Below are 27,178 nucleotides of genomic sequence, written 5' to 3'. Positions count from 1 at the left end.
AATAAGCAAAGTAGATTACTTTTAGTGTTGGAATATCACTTACTGCAGATACATTTCTAATGGTAAGTATAACAGCATTCAGTTTCTGAACAAGATCCTGAACGTGGGCTTTCCGTGACAATTTGCTATCTATCTGAACACCTAGAACTTGAAATTGTTCACACTTACGAATTATATGCCTATCTGTGCACCAAAATGTCAGTTTTAGTTGAATTGTGTATTAGAAATTGTGAAAACTGTGCCTTTCTATGATTTAGCATGAACTTATTTTCAACAAGCCATGAACTTATCCCTTGAAATGTAGTATTTGATACGTTGCCTATGTAGTACTCAACGTCCTTCACTGCCAAGCTAATGTAATTAGTAAACTGAAATATTTAAGAATAAACTGTCATATTGGAAGGTATATTATTTACATACTGTGTGTCTCCCCGCTACGGTCGCAGGTTCGAATCCTGTCTCTGGCATGGATGTGTGTGATGTCCATAGGTTAGTTAGGTTTAAGTAGTTCTAAGTTCTAGGGGACTGACGACCTCAGAAGTTAAAATCACACAGTGCTCAGAGCCATTTTTGTGTCTCCCCTATGAATCATCAGGCGTATTTTCTCTGGCGTCTCGGCACATATTTCCCGTTTCGTTTTTGCAATATGTAGCTTTGGTCAGCCCAAACAAATACTGCTCGTCACGTCTTTCATTCGATGCACGTTTCCAATGGAAAGCGTCGGCTTGTTTCCCGTTACAAACAAAATGGTTTTTAAAACGAAATTTTACGTGTCTATTCGAAAGAGCGAGCCCAAATTAGTCTAGAGTGATATTTGTATTATCGATATGTATAAATAGAGACAGTAAAACACGAAGAATAACCTGTACTCCAGTAGCGACAGCACTACCCTGGCCCGCGCTGATTGCTACCGCCATGCAACAGCCTGGTGGTCAGTGTCCTTTGGAGTACTGGTTATTCTTCGTGTTTTATTGTACCAGTTAATACACTGCTAGCCATTAAAATTGCTACACCAGACATGCAGATGATAAACGGGTATTCATGGGACAAATATATTATACTAGAACTGATATGTGATTACATTTTCACGCAATTTGGGTGCATAATCCTGAGAAATCAGTACCCAGAACAACCACCTCTGGCCGTAATAACGGCGTTGATACGCCTGGGCATTGAGTCAAACAGAGCTTGGATGGCATGTACAGGTACAGCTGCCCATGCAGCTTCAACACGATACCACAGTTCATCAAGAGTAGTGACTGGCGTATTGTGACGAGCCAGTTGCTCGGTCACCATTAACCAGACGTTTTCAATTGGTGAGAGATTTGGAGAATGTGTTGGCCAGGGCAGCTGTCGAACATTTTCTGTATCCAGAAAGGCCCGTACAGGACCTGCAACATGCGGTCGTGCATTATCCTGCTGAAATATATATATGGTGTTACATAAGGTACGGCCAAACTTTCAGGAAACATTCCTCACACACAAATAAAGAAAAGATGTTATGTCGACATGTGTCCGGATTCACTTAATTTCCATCTTAGAGCTCATTTTAGTTTCGTAGTATGTATTATACTTCCTCGATTCACCGCCAGTTGGCCAAATTGAAGGAAGGTAATGTTGACTTCGCTGCTTGTGTTGCCAGCAACTCATTGGTCTACAGTACTAGCATCAAGCACATCAGTACATAGCATCAACAGGTTAGTGTTCATCACGAACGTGGTTTTGCAGTCAGTGCAATGTTTACAAATGCGGAGTTGGCAGATGCCCATTTGATGTATGGATTAGCACGGGGCAATAGCCGTGGCGCGGTACGTTTGTATCAAGACAGATTTCCAGAACGAAGGTGTCCCGACAGGAAGACGTACGAAGCAATTGATCGGCGTCTTAGGGAGCACGAAACATTCCAGCCTATGACTCGCGACTGGGGAAGACCTAGAACGACGAGGACACCTGCAATGGACGAGGCAATTCTTCGTGCAGTTGACGATAACCCTAACGCCAGCGTCAGAGAAGTTGCTGCTGTACAAGGTAACGTTGACCACGACACTGCATGGAGAGTGCTACGGGAGAACCAGTTGTTTCCGTACCATGTACAGCGTGTGCAGGCACTATCAGCAGCTGATTGGCCTCCACGGGTACCCTTCTGCGAATGGTTCATCCAACAATGTGTCAATTCTCATTTCAGTGCAAATGTTCTCTTTACGGATGAGTTTCATTCCAACGTGATCAAATTGTAAATTTTCCCAATTAACATGTGTGGGCTGACGAGAATCGGCACGCATTTGTGCAATCACGTCATCAACACAGATTTTCTGTGAACATTTGGGCAGGCATTGTTGGTGATGTCTTGATTGGGCCCCATGTTCTTCCACCTACGCTCAATGGAGCACGTTATCATCATTTCATATGGGATCCTCTACCTGTGCTGCTAGAACATGTACCTTTACAAGTACGACACAACATGTGGTTCATGCACGATGGAGCTCCTACACATTTCAGTCGAAGTGTTCGTACGCTTCTCAACAACAGATTCGGTGACCGATGGATTGGTAGAGGCGGACCAATTCTATGGCCTCCGCGCTCTCCTGACCTTAGCCCTCTTGACTTTCATTTGTGGGGGCATTTGAAAGCTCTTGTCTACGCAACCCCGGTACCAAATGTAGAGCCTCTTCGTGCTCGTATTGTGGACTGCTGTGATACAATACGCCATTCTCCAGAGCTGCGTCAGCGCATCAGGGATTCCATGCTACGGAGAGGGATGCATATATCCTCGCTAACGGAGGACATTTTGAACATTTCCTGTAACAATGTGTTTGAAGTCACGCTGGTACGTTCTGTTGCTGTGTGTTTCCATTCCATGATTAATGTGATTTGAAGAGAAGTAATAAAATGAGCTCTAACATGGAAAGTAAGCGTTTCCGGGCACATGTCCACATAACATATTTTCTTTCTTTGTGTGTGAGGAATGTTTCCTGTAAGTTTGGCCGTACCTTTTTGTAACACCCTGTTGTTATTATCAATGTGAGCTTATTCGAGGAATTAGCAGGGTTCATTCAGTTAACATATGGACCGCACCTCCTTCACTACACGAACAACGAATATGTAGTAAGCCATGAACTTTTCTCCGTATATCACTTTCTGCGGCGGCGGCGGGGAGAGGGTGGGTTGGGGGGGGGGGGGGGCGGGGGGTTGTCAGCAAGACAAAGTTAAGTGAAGGTTTGAAATTATGTGTAAAGATTGTTGGAAGCTGCTAGTGCTCTCATTCTCAAGTACTGGATGAACAAAGCCTGGGTAATTCGCGCCGTGACTTGTGCTGCGCCAAGACATAATCACAGTTTCTAACTATAATACTTGGCTTACTGTGTTAAACCTTCAACAAAAGATTATAGCACTTAATGAGTAGACGAGGACAGCATTTCAAACTTTAAAACTCGGTCGATAATTGTATGACATACTGGAAATCTAAATTTTGCTACCGTACTCCTAGGAGCCATTAGACGGTCACCCTGCAACTGGGACAGTTGTCAGGATTAGCTGTTTAGTAATATAGATATGATAGGCTCGGGGAATATTTGACTAACAGAATCCAAACGTTGTATATGACGGCGAATATCTCACAGAAACAGAATAATATAGGGCGTCCTCCAAGAAAACAAAATGGAAACTCTAATGTTCTCAACACAAATAAACGATTTATCAGGCAGGATTAGCAGCACAATAGCGTTGTTCGCCGATGATGCTGCTCTGTATAGGAAACTATCGTCGCTGGACAGTCGTGCGAAATTACAGACGGAATAGGACACATTCTTCAGTTAGTATAATGAAGAACTGCTCTCATTTAACATATAAATAAACGTAAGGTAATTACAATAACAAAGAGAAAAAACCAGACAGTCTCTGATTACATCAGTAGCGAACATCTTGAGCAAATCACATTGTACAAGAATTTTAGGGTAACACTAAGAAGCGACATGAAATGCAACGATCTACGTCTACATATATACTCCGCTAGCCACCAAGCGGTCTGTGGCGGAGGGCACTATTCCCGCCAGTCATATTCCCCCCCCCCCCCCCTCCCCGCCCGTTACACTCGCGGATCGCGCGAGGGAAAAAGGAATGTCTGAATGCCTCAGTACGAGCTCTAATTTCTTTTATCTTTGAATGGTGATCATTGCACGATATGAAAGTTGGTGGTAATAATGTATGCTCTACATCCTCGGCGAAGATCGGATTTTGGAATGTAGTGAGCAGCCCCTTCCGTTTAGCGCGTCGTCTATCTGCAAGTGTGTCCCACATCAAACCTTCTATGACATTTGTAACGCTCTCGCGATGGCTAAATGTACTAGTCACGAATCTTGCAGCTCTTCTTTGGACCTTCTCAATCTCTTGAATCAGACCCAGCTTGTAAGGGTCCATACAGACGAACAATACTTTAAGACTGTAAGCAATTTCTTTGTTGAAGGACTGCGTTGCTTCATGATTCTACCAATAAACTGCAATATAGAGTTAATTGTGTAATCTGATCATTCCATTTGAGATCATTTCAAATAGTCACACCCAGATACTTGATGGATGTTACCGCTTCCAAAGACTGGGAATTTATTTTGTACTCGTACGTTAATGGAGATTCTCGCTTTGTTGTACGCAGTAGGTTACACTTCCTAATATTGAGAGATAACTGCCAGTCATTACACCACTCATGTATTTTCTGCAAATCCTCATTGATTTGTTCCCAACTTTCGTGTGATACTACTTTCCTGTAGACTACAGCATCATAGGCAAACAGTCTAACGCCGCTGTCATGACCATCAACCTGACCGTTTACGTAAATCGTAAAAAGCAGAGGACCTATTACGCTGCCATGGGGCGCATCTGATGTTACGCTTGTTTCTGTTGAAGTCTCCCCATTCAAGACGACATACTGCTTTCTGTCTGTTAGAAAACTTTCTATCCAACTGCATATGTCATTGGATAGACCGTAAGCGCGCACTTTTTGGAGCAAGCGACAGCAAGTAACTGAGTCGAACGCCTTTCGAAAGTCGAGGAATATGGCATCAACGTGGGAGCCGGTATCTAGAGCCTGTTGTATATCATGCACAAAGAGGGCCAGCTGTGTCTCGCATGACCGCTGTTTACTAAAATCGTGCTGGTTTCTGCAGATGAGCTTCTCAGAGTCTAGAAAAGTCATTATGTCTGACTCAAAATATGTTCCATGATTCTACAACAAATCGAAATCAATGAAATTGGCCGGTAATCATGTAAAACCAATAATAGGAAAAGTGGATGGAGCACTGAAATTTTGCTGGAAGAGTTCTGGGAAAATGCAGTGCCTCTGCAGGGTTCCTCGAGTATTCTAGGATTGGTCACGCAAGTGTTTTGTAAGCAACCTCCTTTGTCGACTCATTTCATTATCCTAGTGTTCTGTTAACGAACCGAAGTCTGTGCGAGCTAACATCCCATAGATGTTTGGGCTCCCATGCGGTTCCTCTTCGTCTTAATGTCTTGGCTCAAACTCGTCTAGGGGTTGAATCGCACGTGTCGCATTACACGCCCTAAATTAGACACTTGGGACCCTTTGGTTAAATTGTCTGACTGATGGCAAGTTTGCAAAATGCGAAGTTAACATAACATATAATAACAGTAATAATAATATCGGTAACTAAATTAACGACCCATAAATGATGTAGGCCACACAGTTGCGATTTAGTTAGAATCAAGTTTATTCAGAAAGCAAACTAATAGCGAAAGTGGTTGTATTTAGAGTTACTGTTACACTATAAGGTGTCAGGCAAATCCAACACCTTCCATGAAAACCCTGACATGATAAGCAAATCCAGTAGTATGTCACATAGCTCCTAATAAATCGTGACATTAAATTAACCAAAGTAATACGAGTAACGAGTGAGCAAATGGAATACCACAGACTAGCACAAGAATGCCTAAATGCATGTCGTACCTTCCCACTGTAAGACCGACACAGTTTCGAGGGGAGAAACGAGAACATAAGCCGAGAGCAGAACCGTGTTAAGCTAGAAGGCCCTACGATAAGGGACAGACTGGACACCCACATCGCCAGCTAACCACTAGGGCCTCACCATCCGCACGTTTTAGCGTGAGACTTTTTCACGTCTCTGTTACGTCAAGGATCACCCCCCCCCCCCATCCCATGTTAAAAACTAGAGCCCTCCAGAAAAACAGTATAGATCTTACGATAACACAAAAAAGGCCACTACCACCTGCAAGTTTTAGCGTGAGACTTTTTAGCGTCTCTGTTACGTTGCAAACTTTAAAAACATTGCCCCACCACGAAAAGTATAACGTTTCTCATTGGATAGACAGAATTTTTGTAGGCGGAGCTTAAGGTTAACATTGAGATCCTGATTGGTCAGATGAAAACACTGCCAGATAGTTTTTTTTAAACCAACTTCGGTAAATGTAGTAAAGAGAAGTTAGAGGGGAGTTGCTTCCGAGATGGCGAGGTGATCGGAGCTGTGCTGCCCGCCGCTGCCCTGACGCTGCCTAAGGTAATGAACGCACGCGATGCCGCATTTTTGAGCGCATAAGGCTTCACTCAGAACTGCAGAAGTCTCATCTGTTACACCCCCTTTTTGCGTAATACTTGTGTCGATCGTTAATTAAAACTCATGGTGTTCACATTTGCCACTTGAAGAACAGATCTGAAACCCGATGATTTTTCTTTTATATAGTTATTGAGAAGCCACATCAGCCACTGTAATTTACGACAAGTTAGATAAGTAATTAAAGATAATTGAGGGTCACTGTAGACCATTTTGATAGTTTTCTCTTTTGTGAAACTTAAATTAAACGTAGATTATAGATGTGATATGGCATACGTCATCCTTCGATCGATTGTAGAACTTGGAAACCCATTTAGGGAATATTCGTTCACATTTTTGTTGAACGCAGTTGGTTTTTACCATCCTGTATTAAAACATTTCCTTTTATCAATAGTGCAATTTATAAACGATGTTTTGTGAGTAGAATAAAACTTCCAATGGTAAACTTAACTGCTTTTTCGACGTTATTTTACCAGCTAACTAAAAATAGGAAAGCCTTGAACCCTTTCCACTAAATTTAGTTAGTATTAAGATTCTTTCACAGGGAGTGCAGTGGAGCTGACGCTGAGATCATTTAGTATTTGGTTATATCATCGCTAGTCTCACTGAACTCTTCTGAATTCTACATGTCATGTGTGGTCTGGCGTCTCCTTACCAGCAACAGGTCCCAGGTTCAAACTAGTCAATTCCCTAAAAAACACGCTCAGAGCGTCGATGCGCGAAAGTGGTAGGGAGACACGATATAGAACAAAAAGACACCACCATGAATGTTTAGAACACTAGAGTGCATATCTATTTGACACAGTTCGATCATTCTCAATCTCATCGCTAAAGACAATACTCCATCTCGATTTCTACACGAAAAGTTAGAGTTCACTCCAGGAGCGCGGCTGCTCACCGCTCAGAAACTAAGTCCCGCGATACCACACAATGCGAAGATTTCTAAGTCGCTTCACTTCCAAGCTACCTAAAGACTGTCCGCTTTCGTGTCTCAATCAGAACTGTACCCTTTGATGTCTCCAGCCCAACTGTACTCTTTGGTGTCTAGACCAGAAATGCCCTCTGCCCGTCTCCGACTGCGTTTCCCGCGCGCTGAACAACTTCGCTCAACCGACTAGCGCAGTTCCCTTTCCTGAAGCCGTCCATCTGATTGGCTACAGCTTATTCTACACTACTTTACACTTTAATATATTTAAATAATGAAACCTTGACCACTTTCAGGTTCCAAATAAAGGAACAATAATATCCATTACATAATAAGCGTTAAATTATTTTACATAAAACCAATACAATTTCCTTCTTAACTTTGAATGTCACGGCCAATAGCCTTGCACAAATGTGCTTTCTGATAAATAAATAAAGAACGAAAGTAACTATTATGCACTAAACTTTACAACAAATATTGTATTACCTAATGATTCAATAAGGTGTCATGCTGTCATCATTCAATGTGTTTTGTATGGAGGAAATGATGATCTGATGCTTAACTGAAAGTAATGATAATTTAAATTTACTATATCTTTTAAACATATAAAGTCACAAAGTTGATATTTCCGTTTGTCATTTTAATGATGCTCTTCTATACGAAATATCGATCGTTAAAATCGAGCAAACCGTTCAGACTTTATCATTCAGGTCTTTGTTACAAAACTCGTTAATTTCACTTTAACAGTAAATCCTAAACTATTATAGATATGATCAATAATCAAGTTTTATTGGGATCACCATGAAATTTATGGAGGATGGCAGTTTAAAATTACTGTGGCTTCATTCTCTGAATTACTACATAATTAGATAGTTTTCATAAATGGCCGATCGTAGGTCCGCCATATTTAACACTGCTTTGCTTCCATGGGTTTTCCTATGACGCAGGTTCTCGTCTGTCTCACTCACACAGTACAGCGCTTAGGCCTGAATAGACAATAGACGCCTGTGAGTAAGGCTGAAGCTTTTATAAGTGTACACTATGTGATCAAAAGTATCCTGACACATGGCTGAAAATGAGTTAAAATTTCGTGGCGCCCTCCATCGGTAATGCTGGGATTCAATATGTCCTTGGCCCACCCTTAGCCTTGATGACAGCTTCCACTGCCGCAGACATACGTATAATGAGGTGCTCGAAGATTTTTTTTTTTTTTTGAATGGCATCCCATTCTTCACTGTTGCGCTGAGGAGAGGTATCGATGTCGGTCGGTGAAGCCTGGCATGAAGTCGATGTTCCTAAATATCCCAAAGGTGTTCTATAGGATTCAGGTCAGGACTCTGTCCAGGCTAGTTAAATACAGGGATTTTACTGTCGTGTAACCACTCCGTCACAGGCCGTGCATTATGAATAGGTGATCGATCGTGTTGAAAGATGCAATCACCATCCCCGAATTGCTCTTCAACAGTGGGAAGCAAGAAGGTGCTTAAAACATCAATGTAGGCCTGTGCTGTGATAGTGCCACGCAAATCAGCAAGGGTTGCATGCCCCCTCCATGAAAAAGACGACCATACCATAACACCACCACCTCCGAATTTTACTGTTGGCACTACACACGCTGGCAGATGACGTTCACCGGGCATTCATTATACCCACACCCTGCCATCGGATCGCCACATTGTGTACCGTGATTCGTCGATCCACACAATGTATTTCCACCGTTCAATCGTCCAGTGTTTACGCTCCTTACACCAAGCGAGGCATCGTTTGGCATTTACCGGCGTGATGTGTGGCTTATGAGCAGCTGCTCGACTATGAAATGCAAGTTTTCTCACCTCCCGCCTGTCATAGTACTTGCAGTTGATCCTGTTGCAATTTGGAATTCCTGTGTGATGTTGTGGATAGATGAATGCCTATTACACATTACGTCCCTCTTTAACTGTCGGCAGTCTCTGTCAGTCAACAGACGAGGTCATCGCTTTTGCGCTGCACGTGTCGCTTTAGGTTTCCACTTCACTATCACATCGAAAACAGTGGACCTAGGGATGTTTAGGAGTGTGAAAATCTCGCGTACATATCTATGACACAAGTGACACCCAATCACCTCACCACGTTCGAAGTCCGTGAGTTCTGCAGAGCGCCCCATTCTGCTCTCTCACGATGCCTAATGACTACTGAGGTAGCTGATATGGAGTGGCAACACAATGCACCTAATATAAAAAACGTATGTTTTTGGGTGTGTCCGGATACTTTTGATCACGCAGTGTAACTATAGCAAGTGCTTCCAAATATAAACAAAAGGTGTCTATCTTTAGTTACACGTATTACTGTAATCAACAGAAACTTTTTTTATAGCAGAATGCTATGTCAATGTATATTTTATCTTGTTTACATCTCAAAGCATTCCACCGAACGAAGGAATCGTTGTGACACAGTGTCCGAAAGAACGATTTGCTCTAATCCTGAATGTGTTCAGTCTCATCTTAGTTTGTGCAGTTTCCCTTGCGAAAAGCTTCATTCATTTCAACACTTTCACTTTTGTGTGTGCTTAAGGGCAATTTTGCACCCCCACGAGTGACACTACTCCCTTTTACGTTAAACACAGTTGAAAACCGATCATATAAAGAAACAATCATTTCAATGTCAATGACCAGCAATTATTTTAGAATACAAATTGACCCATAGAGCAAGAGTTGACAGCAAAATACTCAAAAAGGACTATATTTAAGAGAAATGTCCCCAACTACTGAGAAGTTGCTCTTTGGTTGCGAGTTGTCAATAGCAATCTTCTTCACCTAACACTAACCAGCGTTGAGTACAGGGTACACAGATTATGTGACCATCATTCTATTTGTAGCGAATTTGAGGAACAGAAGACCAAACCTAGAAAAGCAAGCATTTGAAGATACATTTTCAAATCTAAAAGCTGGAAACAATTATACGCAGGCCTTGACAGTTAGCTGCAGAGGAAATAGGCAAGATGGAGACAGACTTCTGAAGTCTGCTTCTAGATCTTGACCATTTATCAGAATACTAAATGTTTTATTTCTTGTAACTTAAAATATCACTCGATGAGTTCATATAAATATTTCAGTGTCCCTCACAACAGAGATCCATTGATTTCTTTCCGCACCCAAAATAATCTGCAGCTGAGGAGGAGGTATAGAAACTTTGACAAGAAACAGTAAATATAAAAGGACTGGTGTCGCCACTGCATAAGAACAATAAACCAGAAAATTTATAATATCTTACTACTTGTCTAATATAGGCGTATAAGGAAACAAATTAACGCTTTATCTTATCAACTTCAAACAAACAAAACTGCCAAGATGAGCGTAAAAAAACTGTATTCGATGGAGGCTGTGAGGACATCCGGACACCCCCAAAAACATACGTTTTTTTATATTAGGTGCATTGTGCTGACACTCCATATCAACTACCTCAGTAGTCATTAAGCATCGTGAGAGAGCAGAATTGGGCGCTCCGCAGAACTCACGGACTTCGAACGTGGTCAGGTGATTGGGTGTCACTTGTGTCATACATATGTACGCGAGATTTCCACACTCCTAAACATCCCTAGGTCCACTGTTTACGATGTGATAGTGAAGTGGAAACCTAAAGGGACACATACAGCGCAAAAGCGCTGACGTCGTCTGTTGACTGACAGAGACTGCCAACAGTTAAAGAGGGATGTAATGTGTAATAAACATTCATCTATCCACAACATCTTGAGATTAACATGAGTCAGATTAGCGCAGGCATTGAGACAAATAGATAGTCATTTTTGCATGGCTGAATACACGACTGAAATACTAAAGGCAGTCCACAATATTGGTTCGAGGTACCCTCTCCCATGCGCTGTACATTGGCTTGTGGAGAATTTATATAGATGTAAATGGGAGACATTTTGAACGTATCTGAGCCACTTGAACTTCCGTCTCTGGGCAATATTGCTATCCATGGTTGCATCTACGAGAGAAATGTGAAAACATTCACTGCCTGAGCATGAATGACTGTTTTTGTAAGTAAAAAGTCAGCAATGTTTCGACGCGGTCGCTTTTTAGGTCAATGCACTCAGTGCATTTTGCCCAACTTTTTTTTCAATGAGTAGATAAATCCCTGAAATATGATTCCTGGAAGGTTCGCAAAATATAAGTATACATGGAAGCGTTTTGTAGCCACCACATGTGCTGACCATCGCGATTCACACCACGTGCCAGACGGCGCCAAACCACATTAATAAACACAGTGTTGCAACAGTTCTTACTTCAGATCATTCACTTTACCCACTGCCAAAGCGGCTTCGTCGGTAGGTGCATTTTCCAACTGAGAGATTTTCTTTTTCCTTCCGGAAATCCACAAGTGCGGAACATTTGCTAGTTACACTTTATAAGGTAATCTATAGGTATAAGTGTTTTTGCACCCCCATAAAACACTTTTGTGCTGATGTCATCACTTTTCCTTGTTTGTTGCCGCATACCAGCATCAACGCATCATATTTATTTCCTTAGAGTGGAGTGGAACGGTGAGTCGACGTATTATCCACAGTAATTAATTGGTGTAAAAGATAAGGTGTGTTATTTTTAAAACGACCCTAACGTTCCTGACAAATTCATCAATCAAAAGTGCAACATTTAGCTTTAACAAAGCAACCTATAGTTAATTCTTTAAATAAAATGCCCTTTATTATTTGCTTTGGCTCCAGTTGTTTCTTACCCCATTGACTGCAGATTGGCCAGTACCATCGTCGCACTTCCCCATTGTTGTCATTTGTGATTGCGGTTTTGGATGTCCTTTTCGATGATTATCCAGAAGATAATGTACGGACACGACTTAATTCAGTCGGTCATTTCTCGACTACCTTGAAAGAAGTCTTTATTCTTCAAACATATAGTATTTTCATAGGAACAAGCACTTGGAAGTTAGCTAATTTCCTTCCTTTCGAATTAACAAACATAGCGCAAAAATGTAAGATAGCTTCCATTGGTCAGACGGATGTCACAATCGACACAAATTACGTAATATAGTTCCTTCACATATAGATTCTATACCAACAACGAGAAATTACAACCCACCAGTCCAGCACGCACAGCAATGTACACTGAAGTGACAAAAGTCGTGGGATACCTCCTAACATCGTGTCTGACCTGCGTTTGCTGTATGTAGTACTGTGCCTCGACGTGGCATGGGACCAGCAAGACACTGGAAGTTCTCTGCCGAAATACCGAGATATGCCGCCTCTATAGCCGTCCATACTTGTGAAATTATTGCACATGCAGAATTATGTGCACCAACTGACCTCTTGATTATATCCCGTAAATGTTCGATGGGATTCATGTCAGGCTATCTGGGTGTCCAAATATTTTGCTCGAATACTCCAAAAAGTTCTTCAAACCCATCGCGAACAATTGTGACCCACTGACATAGCGCATTGTCGTCCATAAAAATTCCATGGTTGTTTGGGAACATGAAGTCCATGAATGGCTACAAATGGTCTCCAAGGAGCTGAACATAACCATTTCCAATCAATGCTTGGTTCAGATGGGCCAGAGGACCTAGTCCATTCCATGAAAACACAGCCTACACCATTACTGAGTCACCACCAGCTCGCATAGTGCCTTGTTCACAACTTGGCTTCGTGTGGTCTGGGCCGCACTCGAAGCCTCCCATCAGCTCTTACCAACTAAAATCGGGACTCTTCTGACCAGGTCACGGTTTTCCAGTCCTCTAAGGTCCAACCGGTACAGTCACGAGCTCAGATGAGGCGCTGCAGGCGACGTGGTGCTGTTAGCAAAGCCACTCGTATCGATCGTTTGCTGTCATAGCCCACAAAGGCCAAATTTCGCCCCACTAGCCACATGGATAAGTTCTTCGTACGTCCCACATTGAATTCTGCAGTTAATTCAGGCAGTGTTGCTTATCTTTTAGCATTGACAACACTATGTAAACGCTGCTGCGCTCGGTCGTTAAGTGATCTCCGTCGGCCACCGGCTTGTCCGTGGTGAGAGATAATGCCTTCTCGGCACACTCTTGACATTGCAGATCCCGGGATATTGAAATATTGAAATAGTTAACGGTATCCAAATGGAATATCCTATGCGTCTAACTCCATTCCGCGTTCAGTGTCTCTTCATTCCCGTTGTGCAGTCATAATCACGACGAAAACCTTTTCACATGAGTCACCTGAGTACAAACGACAGCTCCGCAAATGCATTGTCCTTTTATACCTTGTGTACGCGATACTACCGCCACCTGTATATGTGCATACAGTGTCACCTCAGTGTACAGCAGAATTTCTTGAAGTAAAAATACACGTGACACCGACAAATGGATCCTTACAACATACTTTCGTAAAATGTTCCTTGATAATGTCCAAGAAGGCAAATTAGCTAATATCCAGTGAGCTGAAGTTTTTGTTTTAAATAAAAGTACACACTTATGAGTAAAAATAATTTCTACATCTACATGATTACTCTGCAATTCACATTTAAGTACTTGGCAGAGGGTTCTTCGAACTACAATCATACTATCTCCCTACCATTACACTCCCGAACAGCGCGCGGGAAAAACGAACACCTAAACCTTTCTGTTCGAGTTCTGATTTCTCTTATTTTATTTTGATGATCATTCCTACCTATGTAGGTTGGGCTCAACACAATATTTTCGCATTCGGAAGAGAAAGTTGGTGACTGAAATTTCGTAAATAGATCTCGCCGCGACGAAAAAAGTCTTTGCTTTAATGACTTCCATCCCAACTCGCGTATCATATCTGCTACACTCTCTCCCCTATTACGCGATAATACAAAACGAGCTGCCCTTTTTTGCACCCTTTCGATTCCTCCGTCAATCCCACCTGGTAAGGATCCCACACCGCGCAGCAATATTCTAACAGGACGAACGAGTGTAGTGTAAGCTGTCTCTTTAGTGGACTTGTTGCATCTTCTAAGTGTCCTGCCAATGAAACGCAACCTTTGGCTCGCCTTCCCCACAATATTATCTATGTGGTCTTCCCAACTGAAGTTCTTCGTAATTTTTACACCCAGGTACTTAGTTGAATTGACAGCCTTGAGAATTGTACTATTTATCGAGTAATCGAATTCCAATGGATTTCTTTTGGAACTCATGTGGATCACCTCACACTTTTCATTATTTAGCGTCAACTGCCACCTGCCACACCATACAGCAATCTTTTCTAAATCGCTTTGCAACTGATACTGGTCTTCGGATGACCTTACTAGACGGAACCTTACAGCATCATCTGCGAACAACCTAAGAGAACTGCTCAGATTGTCACCTAGGTCATTTATATAGATCAGGAACAGCAGAGGTCCCAGGACGCTTCCCTGGGGAACACCTGATATCACTTCAGTTTTACTCGATGATTTGCCGTCTGTTACTACGAACTGACAGGAAATCACGAATCCAGTCGCACAACTGAGACGATACCCCATAGGCCCGCAGCTTGATTAGAAGCTTTAAGAAGATTTAATACTGGTGTGAATCCGAGCATAAAAAACACATGTTAACTATTTATTGTAAAGGAGCAGATTCCTTATCAACAGTCACAAAATTCGAGTGAATTTTTATTTATAACAAACCATCAAAAAGAAAGCACGTTATTCCAGCTCATGCGTACAATGATCAGCCAAAAAGTTACAACAACTGCCCTCCTCGACGTTGAATGACATTTAGTGGCGACGCGGTAACAAAAGTGGGTAAGCGAAGCAGACGCGGACGGGGGATCACCCAAACGAAGATATGAACTGCAAATTGGAAAATACATTGAGATAAGCTACTTTGAGAAAGGATACATTATTATTACTATGATGAGCCTGTGAACGAGCATCAAAACTAAGCTGGTCGAATGTTCACGTGCCACTGTCGTGAGCTACGGAAAGAGGTAGATGGACAGTGAAGCTACCACTAGGCGCTAAGTTGTTGGACGTCCATGATTCTTCACACAACGTGGGGTTCTGATGATTGTCTGCTCTGTAAAGTGGGATAGATCGTAATCTGTGTTATGGTGCATCCCCAAGTGCTTCGGAGTACACCGTTCATCGTACATTGTTGAAAATTGACCTTCACAGCAGACCACCCCTACGTGTTCACATGCGGCCCAACGACATCGTCAAATACGATTGGAGTGGGCACAGGACCATCAGGGTTCGACCGTCAATCAGTTGAAACGTGTCGGCTCTTCGGGTGAATCACATTTTGCCTACGCTACGTCGATGGTCTTTTCCACAAACGCCGTCATCGAGGTGAACGCAGCTGAAAACGTGCAGCGCGCCTCGGACGCAGGCTGGTGGGAGCACTGTTATGCTGTGGGAGACGTATTCCTGCGGTCGCATGGGACCTGTGGTGCTAATCGAAGGCACACTGACAGCTGTGAACTACCCGCATCCCTTCATGCTAGATGTCTTCCCCGACGGCCATGTCATCTTTCAGCAGTACAATTGTCCGTGTCTAGGAACCAGAACCGTGCTGCAGTGGTTTGAGGAGCATCATAGTGAACTCATGTTGATGTCTTGGCGACCAAATGCACTTAATGTAAATCCTATGGAACCCATCTGGGTCACCATCAGGCCTGCCTATACAAATCAGCAGTCCATTATTTACGCGAATTACATGACCTGTACGTAGACAGTGCCACAAACCTACCAACAAACTGTCGGATTCCTGATCGCAGAATCAGTGATGTATTTCGTTCCAAAAATGGACAAACAAGCTATTAAGCTATTAAGTCATAATGTTTTAGCTCATCATCGTAAGGACGAAATACTTACAAAGTGTCAATATTAAAAGGTCGTGTTAATAATTTTTTTCACAGATCGGGTTGTCATTGCACTATTAGCGTGTTTGTATCCCCACCCCCGGCTTCATTATAGGCTACATACGTGTGGGGAATGAATACTTATACATTATTTAATTAGGATTAAATAGTTAATGTTTATTTTTGCCAACTCTAAGGAAGCTATTTTAAGTAATTTAGCGTTACCTTTATAGCCCCGACAAGCGCAGCATGTACGAAGAGATCCTTTGCATTCCTCTGTGAACGTCTTTTGTGAGTTTTGTAAGCAGATTTTTGCAAGATATGTCAGGCTATATTCTTCTGTTCCTCTCAGTAAGTAGATCTTTTTTCAGATATTTCACGCTGTATTTCTCTGAACTTCTTGAGAGATGATGCATGTGCATCTACATCTACAACAGTGCGCTGCATCCACGGTATGGTGTATGGCGGAGGTTACGTACAATAGGATTGCTTTACCCCTTCCCATTCTATTCGCTGGCGGTGCCGATACTAGCCACAGTATAAATCCAAATTGCTTTAATTTTACGGCTATGGTCATTTCTGCGGATGTACAGGGTGAATATTAATAAAACCGAGCCGCGCGGGATTAGCCGAGCGGTCTCGGACGCTGCAGTCATGGACTGGGCGGCTGGTCCCGGCGGAGGTTCGAGTCCTCCCTCGAGCATGGGTGTGTGTGTTTGTCCTTACGATAATTTAGGTTAAGTAGTGTGTGACCTTATGGACTGCTGACCTTAGCAGCTAAGCCCCATAAGATTTCACAAATATTTGAACATTTGAATAAAACCGACAAACTGCAGGGGCCGATTTATGACTGAAAATGGAGGACAAAAGGTCACATGAACATGTGTCCGGAAATGAATTTTTGTCACGATAGATGGCGCTGACGAATGAAAGTTCCCCTGACCAGGTACCGCGTGTTCCTTGGTAGTTGCAGGCTGTGTGACTGAGGCAACGCAGAGTACTTAAAAAAGCAGATGGGGCCATGTTCATGTCGGGAACAAGCCGGAATGGTGTTTGTGTACGGCAACGCAGAAGGAAACGGTCGAGAGGCAGAACGGCTTACCAATACAAGAACCCTAACAGGCATCACCCGCATCACACAAAATTTCAAGCCCGTCGTGGGCGTTTGTATGATCATGGGTCCTTTCAGACAGACAAACGTGCAGGGAGGTGGCGGACTCGTGCATACACCAGATTTGGAAGACCAGGTTCTAAACATCCCGCAGACCGTTTCCCAGTACCTACTGTACAACATTACGGGTACAAAACAATTTTCAAGTAAAAATGTTTAAAAAAATTAGTTAGTAAAAATACCAAAATATAACAGTCGTAATTAATATTTTGTTATTCGAAGGTAGATGCATGGAATGTCATTTACACAAAAAAAGCTCTGGGCACTATGGGACTTAACATCTGAAGTCATCAGTCCCCTAGAACTTAGAACTACTTAGACCTAACTAACCTAAGGACATCACACACATCCATGCCCGAGGCAGGATTCGAACCTGCAGCCGTAGCGGTCGCGGTTCAGACTGAAGCGACTAGATCCGCACGTCCACACCAGCCGGCTGTCAATTACCCAACCATCCAAAGAGTATATAAAACAAAGCGGAAAACTGTAATTATTACTAGTATTATCTTTGTAATGCAATATAACGAAAATGTTAAATATTTTTTTTGTTTAAATTGTTCATTTAACTTGGACCTTTACGATCTTTACCAAATGTCGGCAGGTGAATTTGTTATTGTCACCATGTTTTTGATATCGTGCACAAGTATTTGTCCAATATAAAATTTATTGAAATCGTTGCCCTATATTTTATATGTGCCTGATTGGGTTTTGTGGGTTATCGGGTCAGATTTATGTCTTTGTTTTGACATTTTTATGATATATATTTAACACCTGCTGTCGACAAAAATTTGGAAGTATCGAGTGTATTTTACTACACCTTTAATATATCTTTTTCCCATGAAAATTGTCCAGTATCCATAATGTACAGCAGGTATTGGAAAAATGGTCTCTAGCCGAAACCAGTCGCACAATGAAAAATAAATCATACAGCAATTTCACGTGTTGCAGTATGTCATTTATACTCTCTTTATTGCTGTTGTGTTCTGCAGTCCCAAGACTGATTTGATGCAGCTTCCCACGCTAGTCTACCCTGCGCAAGCCTCTTCATTTCTGCACAAATTACTGCAACTTACATCCACTTGAATCTGCTAATTATAGTCAAACCTTGGTCTCCCTCTACACTTTATACCCCTTATACGTCCCTCTGTTACCAAACTGACTACTTCTTGATGTGTTTGTATGTGTCTTATCAACTGATATCTTTTTTTCTCAAGTTGTATCACACATTTTCTTTCTCCCCAATTCGATTCAGCACCGCTTCCTTAGTTATCTGATGCAATCATCTAATCTTCAGTATTCTTCTTTAGCATCTCATTTCAAACGATTCTAATATTTTGCAATCTGTACTGTTTATCTTCCACATTTCAGTCCTGTAGATGGCTGCAACTCCAGAGAAGCACTTTGAGGAAAGACTTCTTGACACTGATATTGTTATTATTATTATTATTATTATTATTATTATTTGTGAATAAGCCGGTTGGGACTACACAGAGCACTTAAAGGTGGACATTAGCATTCTCATGTGTGCATATTTCTTTCATCCTTTTCCTGTGGGGTTTCTTTCTCTCTCCACACAACGTTGCTCCTGACTTCATTGATTTTTCCTCTTGGGGCACCTGCCATTTTTGAAATTTTGAGCTGAAGATTTTGGGGCTTTGGACATCTTATGGAGTAATTCTTGCCAATTTGATATCAGTTTTGAACGCGTCAACCGATTTCATCGTGTCCGTTTTTGGTTTACTCCTACTGCCAAAAAATCGACTATTTGTTTTCAAGTCTGTCTGGGTTCATTTTCTTAATGTCTCCATAAAATCTTAACCCACATTTTTTAATGTCGCTGTGGATAATTGTGTATTGTTTCATTTCCTGATTGTTTGTGAGTCGATATTGTTCGTCTAAAAATTTCAAGCCTAGAATTTTTTGCGTTACTTTACCTCAGTGTTTTGAAACGTGTTCAAAACGAGTGTTTCCGATCCATAGAGGCATTCTGGTTTAATTACTGTGTTGTAATGCCTTAGTTTTGTGTTCTTGGAAAACATTTCTTGTTTCAGGTATTTTGTGTAAGTCGGTAAGCAGTTTCCATTTTTAGCATTCCTTTACTTATGTTTCGATTCCGTTGTCCGAAATGGTTTCAGCAAGTTATTAAAATCGTGGATCTCGTTTAGTTTTGCCACTTTCGTCTTCAAGAATTTTGGTGCTTCTTTGTCACAGGTCAAGTACTCCGTCTTTTCAAAACGAACCTGAAGATCGCCGTTTCTTTGAAGAATTCTGTCTGACTTTGAGCTGATGAAATATCGCTAATTAATATCGTTAAATCGTCTGCAAATGCTAGGAAATTTATGGATAACTTCCCTCTACCTAAGTAACTGGTCGGTTAATTTTGGGGATTGATTGATTTTTGTGCCATTCTAGTATCACTTTCTCAAGAGCAGAGTTGGAAACTACCGGAGGCAGTCCATCGCCTTTCGAAAATACCTGAGAGTTTCCCCATAAATATACCAGTAGACTTTGTATCTCTCAGTGTCTATTTTATGATTGCAAGTGTTTTCAGACCTAGACTTTGTTTTTTTAATATTTGGAAGATTCATTCGCGGTGAAGTGAGTCATGGGCTATTTTGAAATCAACAGAGGTGTGCAGACTAAATTTTTGCTACAAATTCTCTGATGTCTAAGGATTATCCTTAGGTTCAAGATTTTATTTTATTGGACACAAACGGCCTGGTCTGAATCTTGCATGATATTCTCCAATGATTATTATCAGAATATCCTGTGGTTACTTATATCTGTAACCTTTTCATGTAATTTCGTCGTAACTGCCGTCTGCCTTACATCTCCTGTGCAGCAAGCTACGAAAATTTAAGTATTAACTGTGTTTTTCATACTTGTCACTTCTTTTTCCGTGTGTTTTTGCTTTTAGCAAGCTTTAATTTTCGAGTACTAGTAACAGAGTTCCATAGATTTCGTGTTTGTTTTCAATATTGTCCAGAAACAGTTAGTGCTTATTTTCATTGTTTGCGTCCGCCCCCGGTAGCTGAGTGGTCAGTGCGACAGCCTGTCAATCCAAAGGGCCTGGGTTCGATTCCCGGCTTGGTAGGAGATTTTCTCCTCTCAGGGACAGGGTGTTGTGTTGTCCTAATCATCATCATTTCATCCCCATCGACGCGCAAATCGCCGAAGTGGCGTCAAATCGAAAGACTTGCACCAGGCGAACGGTCTACCCGACGGGAGGCCCTCGTCACACGACATTTCATTTCATTTTCATTGTTTCCCACAAGAAGAGTCTAGTAACCACAGTTTAGTCAGGTATCGGCCGCCTTCAGTGAATTAGCATTCTAGTTAAAAGTTGATTACTTAACTCTCTACAGTAAATTGTTGATTTCTTAGGATGGAAAGGATGTGTGACTGCTGTGTACGGACGCAGGAGGAGCTGGCCACTGTTTGCGAACAGCTGAACGTGCTGATGGCCACTGTCAGCCGTTTTCAGGCTACTGCCTCGGAGTGTAGCGGCAGTGGGGAGTCTGGTGGATCGCATGGTACACCCCAGGTGTTACATGCTTCACCCACGGTCCCTGCTGTCGAGACATCTTTGCGGGTAACGGGCGCGGTTGGACCACCCTCTCCCCAAGGGGAGTGGCGGGTTCAACGGCGTTCGCGTAGCACGAGGCGGAGGGTCAATGTGGAGGCATCGTCCACTCTGCCTGTGAGTGGATATGTGGCTGCTCCTCCAGCAAGGTCCGAGCAGGCACATGGGGGGAGGGGTTTATTTGTGATTGGGAGCTCCAATGTTAGGCGAGTGATAGAGCCCCTTAGGGAAATAGCGGAAAGGTCGGGGAAGAAGGCCAGTGTTCATTCTGTCTGCTTGCAGAGGAGTCACATCCGAGATGTGGAGGAGGTCCTGCCGGCAGCGATAGAGAGCACTGGGTGCACCCGATTGCAAATTGTTGCTCATGTCGCATCAATGACTCCTGCCGTCTGGGTTCAGAGGTCATCCTCAGTTCATACAGGCGGCTGGCGGAGTTGGCGAAGGCGGAAAGCTTCCCTCGCTGGGTGGAATCTCAACTAACTATTTATAGTGTCGTTCCCAGAACCGATCGCGGTCCTCTGGTTTGGAGCCGAGTGGAAGGCTTAAACCAGAGTCTCAGAAGATACTGCGGAGATCTAGGGTGCAAATTTCTCGACCTCCGCTATCGGGTGGAAAAATGTAGGGTCCCCCTGAATAGGTCGGGCGTGCACTACACGCAGAAAGCGACTACAAGGGTAGCGGAGTACGTGTGGAGTGCACATGTGGGTATCTTAGGTTAGAGAATTCCCTCCCTAAGCCTGACAACCCGACAAGACGCCTCCTGAGACGCGACAAAGTAGCAGTAGACAAAACGCAACAGGGAATGACAATATTATTGTGATTATAGTAAAGTGCAGGAGCGTCTACAGAAAAGTCCCAGCACTGCTCTCGTTAATAAACGGTCACAATGCCCATATAGTACTAGGGACGGAAAGTTGGTTGAAACCAGATGTAAACAGTAATGAAATTCTAAACTCAGATTAGAATGTATACCGCAGAGACAGGTTGGAGAGTGAAGAGGGAGGCATGTTTATAGCGACAAAAAGTGCAATAGTATCAAAGGAAATTGACTGAGATCAGAAATGTGAAATAATTTCGGTCAAGGTCACGGTTAAAGCAGGCTCAAACATTGTAATTGCATGGCTCTGTAGGCCCCTGGCTCAGCAGCAGTTGTGGCAGAACACCTGAAGGAAAATTTGGAAAATATTTCGAGTAGATTTCCCAACCATGTTATAGTTTTGGATGGAGATTTTAATTTACCAGATATAGACTGGGAGACTCAAACGTTTATAACGGGTGCCAGGGACAAAGAGTCCAGTGAATTTTTTTTTAAGTGCATTATTTGAAAACTGCCTTGAGCAGTTGAACAAAAAACCGACTCGTGGCAATAACATATTAGACCTTCTGGTGACAAACAGACCCGAACTATTTGAAACAGTTAACGCATAACAGGGAATCAGCGATTATAAAGCGGTTACTGCATCGGTGATTTCAGCCGTAAATAGAAATATTAAAAAAGGTAGGAAGATTTTTCTGTTTAGCAAAAGTGACAAAAACCATATTTCAGAGTACTTGACGTCTCAACACAAAAGTTTTGTTTCAAGTACAGTTAGTGTTGAGGATCAGTGGTCAAAGTTCAAAACCTTCGTACAATATTCATTAGATGAGTATGTGCCAAGCAAGATCGTAAGAGATGGAAAAGAGCCACCGTGGTACAACAACCGAGCTAGAAAACTGCTACGGAAGCAAAGCGAACTTCACAGCAAACATAAATATAGGCAACGCCTTGGAGACAAACAAAAATTACACGAAGCGAAATGTAATGTAGGGAGGGCTATGCGAGAAGCGTTCGATGAATTCGAAAGTGAAGTTCTATGTACTGAGTTGGCAGAAAAACCTAAGAAATTTTGGCCTTATGTCAAAGCGGTAGGTGGATCAAAACAAAAAGTCCAGTCACTTTGTGACCAAAATGGTACTGAAACAGAGGCTGACAGACTAAAGACTGGAATACTAAATGTCTTTTTCCAAAGCTGTTTCACAGAAGAAGACTGCACTGTAGTTCCTTCTCTAGATTGTCGCACAGATGACAAAATGGTAGATATCGAAACAGATGACAGAGGGATAGAAAAACAATTAAAAGCACTCAAAGAAGGAAAGGCCGATGGGCCTGATCGGATATCAGTTCGATTTTACACAGACTACTCGAAGGAATTTGCCCCCCTTCCTGCAGCGGTGTACCGTAGTTCTCTAGAAACGCGTAGCGTTCCAAAAGATTGGAAAAGGCACAGGTCATCCCCGTTTTCAAGAAGGGACGTCGAACAGATGTACACAACTATAGAACTATATCTCTAACGTTGATCAGTCGTAAAATTTTGGAACACGTATTATGTTCGAGTACAATGACTTTTCTGGAGACTAGAAATCTACTCTGTAGGAATGAGCATGGGTTTTGAAAAAGACGATCGTGTGAAACCTAGCTCACGCTATTCGTCCATGAGGCTCAGAAGGCCATAGGCACGGGTTCCCAGGTAGATGCCTTGTTTCTTGACTTCCGCAAGGCGTTTTATACAGTTCCCCACAGTCGTTTAATGAACAAAGTAAGAGCATATGGACTATCAGACCAAATGTGTGATTGGATTAAAGAGTTCCTAGATAACAGAACGCAGCATGCCATTCCCGATGGACAGAAGTCTTCTGCAATAAGAGCGATTTCAGGTGTGCCGCAGGGGAGTGGCGTAGGGTCGTTGCTATTCACAATATATATTAATGACCTTGTGGATAACATCGGAAGTTCACTGAGGCTTTTTGCGGATGATGCTGTAGTATATCGAGAAGTTGTAAGAATGGAAAATTGTACTGCAGGAGGATCTGCAACGAATTGACGCATGGTGCAGGGAATGGCAATTGAATCTCAATGTAGACAAGTATAATGTGCTGCGAATACACAGAAAGAAAGCTCCTTTATCATGTAGCTACAATATAGCAGGACAGCAACTGGAAGCAGTTAATTCCATAAATTATCTGGGAGTAGGCATTAGGAGTGATTTAAAATGGCATGACCATATAAAATTAATCCTCGGTAAAGCAGATAACAGACTGAGATTCATTAGAAGAATCCTAAGGAAATGCAATCCGAAAACAAAGGAAGTAGCTTACAGTACACTTGTTCGCCCACTGCTTGAATACTGCTCACCGGTGTGGGATCCGTACCAGATAGGGTTGATAGAAGAGATAGAGAAGATTCAACGGAGAGCAGCGCGCTTCGTTACAGGGTCATTTAGTAATCGCGAAAGCGTTACGGAGATAATAGATAAATTCCAGTGGAAGACTCTGCAAGAGAAACGCTCAGTAGCTCTATACGGGCATATGTTGAAGTTTAGAGAACATACCTTCACCGAGGAGTCAAGCAGTATATTGCTCCCTCCTACGTATATCTCGCAAAGACACCATGAGGATAAAGTCAGAGAGATTAGAGCCCACACAGAGACATACCGACAATCTTTTCTTCCACGAACAATACGAGACTGTAATAGAAAGGAGAACCGATAGAGGTACTCAAGATACCCTGCGCCACACACCCTCAGGTGTCTTGCGGAGTATGGATGTAGATGTGATAAGTTAATTACATTTTTCCAATCTTTTGGAATTTGTTCTGATCGCCAAATGTCTTGCATGGTCTTGGTGATTTCTTCTATGGTGTTTGAGGCTGCTGATTTTAGGATAACTGATAAGTGTCTGCCTTTCTCCGATGCTTTATTGCCCTTAAGTTTAATTTATCTGTTTCTTCTTCAGCTGTTGGTAATGAATCTGGGTTAGTGTCCTCAGGTTCTGATGGTGGGAATCTTAGTGCTGGTTTTGGACAGTTAAGTAGGTCTTTGAAGTGTCTGGCAAGTTCCTTTCAGTTCTCTTGATTGTTTGGAGACAATTGTCTGTCTTGCTTTTTGAAGCAGAGCCTTTGTGGCTGATATCCTATGAGTGTAGTTTTGAAGATCTTGTAGAAATTTCATATCTTGTTTCTTGCGAAGTCTTTATCGGTTTCAAGGAATCCATCTTTTTCGTATGTCCTTGTGGTTTTCCTGATTAATCTAGCTGTTTCTTACCTCACTGCCAGGAATGCTTTGTAATTGCCTTCTGTCTTATTGCTGTTGCAATCGATTATGCGTCCTGTCAACATTGAACTGCACACTCACATTCCCCATTCTACCAAAGGTGCTTTTTCCTTTTCGGCAGTGAAATTAGTGTTTGTGTTATATCGATTTACAGGATTTTGAATTGTTGCCAATTATTCGACTACTTTTTTTCTAGTTTTTCCGTCAGTGATGGTTGGATTCTGCTAGGGTCAAATTTGTGGATGTGAGTCTTCTTTTTTGTGGGCCTACGAGGTTTTAAACGTAGTTTTATTCTTATCAGGTAATTGTCTGACGCTATGTTTGCCCCCTTTCTGATTTAGGCATACATAATTTCTCTGTAATTTGAATATGAGACTGCTACATGGTCAATTTTGAATTCACCGATGAGTGAGTTCGGTGATCTCCGTGTCATCTGTTTTGATGGTTTCTTTTTGAAGTATTTTGTCATGATTTTAAGACTGAATATCCTCCAGAGTTCAATTAATCTTCGTCCTTTCTGGTTGATCCATTTATTTGCTGGGAATTTTCCAATTGTTTCCCTGTACTTCCTTTCTTTGCATAGTTGTGACTTGAAATCGCCTAGCAGGAATTTGACACAGTTTTCTGGAATTTTAGATACAATTTCTTCTAGTTTTTCCCAAGAATCCTCCATCTGGCTGGTTTCATTTTCAACATTGATTGGGATATGTGTATTGGTTAGTGTGTATATTTTATTTCTAAACTTCAGGCTCATAGTCGTTAATCTATTCTTAACAGGCTTCACAATAGTTGTGAAGATCAGTATTTCTCTACTGAGTGCAAAAGCGACCCCTAAAATTGGTGAGTTTTTCAGTATTCATTTTTCCGCTTTACATTTGCAAAGTCTGTAGTTCCCAAAGTCCATTGCATTTTCGTCCGTCAGTCTTGTTTCTTGAAGTGCTAATATTTGTGTTCTTTGTTCGTTTAGGACTTCATGCACCTTTCCTGCTTGTAACAGACTATTTATATCTATTGATGTTTAGGTGAATTCCACTGTTTGCTTGTCAGGCCATACGCTCCAGAATCCGTTAGTCGGGTTGTAGTGTTCTTGACAGCAGTGGATTTGTTACCACCTGTTTAGTGCCACTCCTCGAGTTGCATGATTATCTCAAGTTTTGGACTGAATTCATTTTGTGGTGTCGTTCGAATAATTAGGTCCCACATTACAGCTGGTAGCTGATGACGGAAACACAAGCTAAAGACAGTCGCTGCTAGACTCAGCTACGAATGAGAGACGCCGGCGAAGATACGTCCTCAGGAGGTTCGACACGCAGCCGCTGCTAGAAGACTACTTACGCGACTCGCCCCACTCCATAATAGCCGACTATAAGAGCAGCATCATCATGGCACATAACTGGCAGCGCTAGTATTACCAGTCAGAACTGAGTACTGAAGTTTATAGTTAAATATACATTGAGATGTTATTGTCAATCAGTACTATTCAACGCTATAAGCAGTGCTGCGAATACATGCAAAGATAGATCCCTTATCATTTAGCTACAAAATAGCAGGTGAGCAGCTGGAAGTAGTTAATTCCATAAATCATCTGGGAGTACTCATTAGGAGTGATTTAAAATGGAATGATCATATAAAGTTGATTGTTGGTAAAGCAGATGCCAGACTGAGCTTCATTGGAAGAATCCTAAGGAAATGCAATCCGAAAACAAAGGAAGTAGGTTACAGTACGCTTGTTCGCCCACTGGTTGCATACTGCTCAGCAGTGTGGGATCCGTACCAGATAGTGTTGATAGAAGAGATAGAGAAGATTCAACGGAGAGCAGCGCGCTTCGTTACAGGATCATTTAGTAATTGCGAAAGCGTTACGGAGATGATAGATCAACTCCAGTGGAAGACTCTGCAGGAGAGACGCTCAGTAGCTCGGTACGGGCTTTTGTTAAAGTTTAGAGAACATACCTTCAACGAAGAGTCAAGCAGTATATTCCTCCCTCCTACGTATATCTCGTGACGAGACCATGAGGATAAAATCAGAGATATTAGAGCCCACACAGAAGCATACCGACAAT

General features: G+C 42.2%; 1 protein-coding gene across 1 annotated transcript in view; it reads right to left on the bottom strand.

Annotated features, from left to right (window-relative positions):
• Window positions 1–26,506, bottom strand: part of LOC126298157 (Golgi-associated plant pathogenesis-related protein 1-like) — a 374,557-nt gene extending 348,051 nt beyond the window's left edge. The window contains exon 1 of the mRNA XM_049989467.1: window positions 26,451–26,506. Coding sequence (XP_049845424.1) covers window positions 26,451–26,506 — 56 coding nt within the window. The remainder of the gene's footprint in view (window positions 1–26,450) is intronic.
• Between the last annotated feature and the right edge of the window lie 672 nt (window positions 26,507–27,178).

The sequence above is a fragment of the Schistocerca gregaria genome, chromosome X (genome assembly GCF_023897955.1).
Source record: "Schistocerca gregaria isolate iqSchGreg1 chromosome X, iqSchGreg1.2, whole genome shotgun sequence".
NCBI lineage: Eukaryota > Metazoa > Arthropoda > Insecta > Orthoptera > Acrididae > Schistocerca > Schistocerca gregaria.
This window is presented reverse-complemented; position numbering and strand designations above follow the sequence as displayed.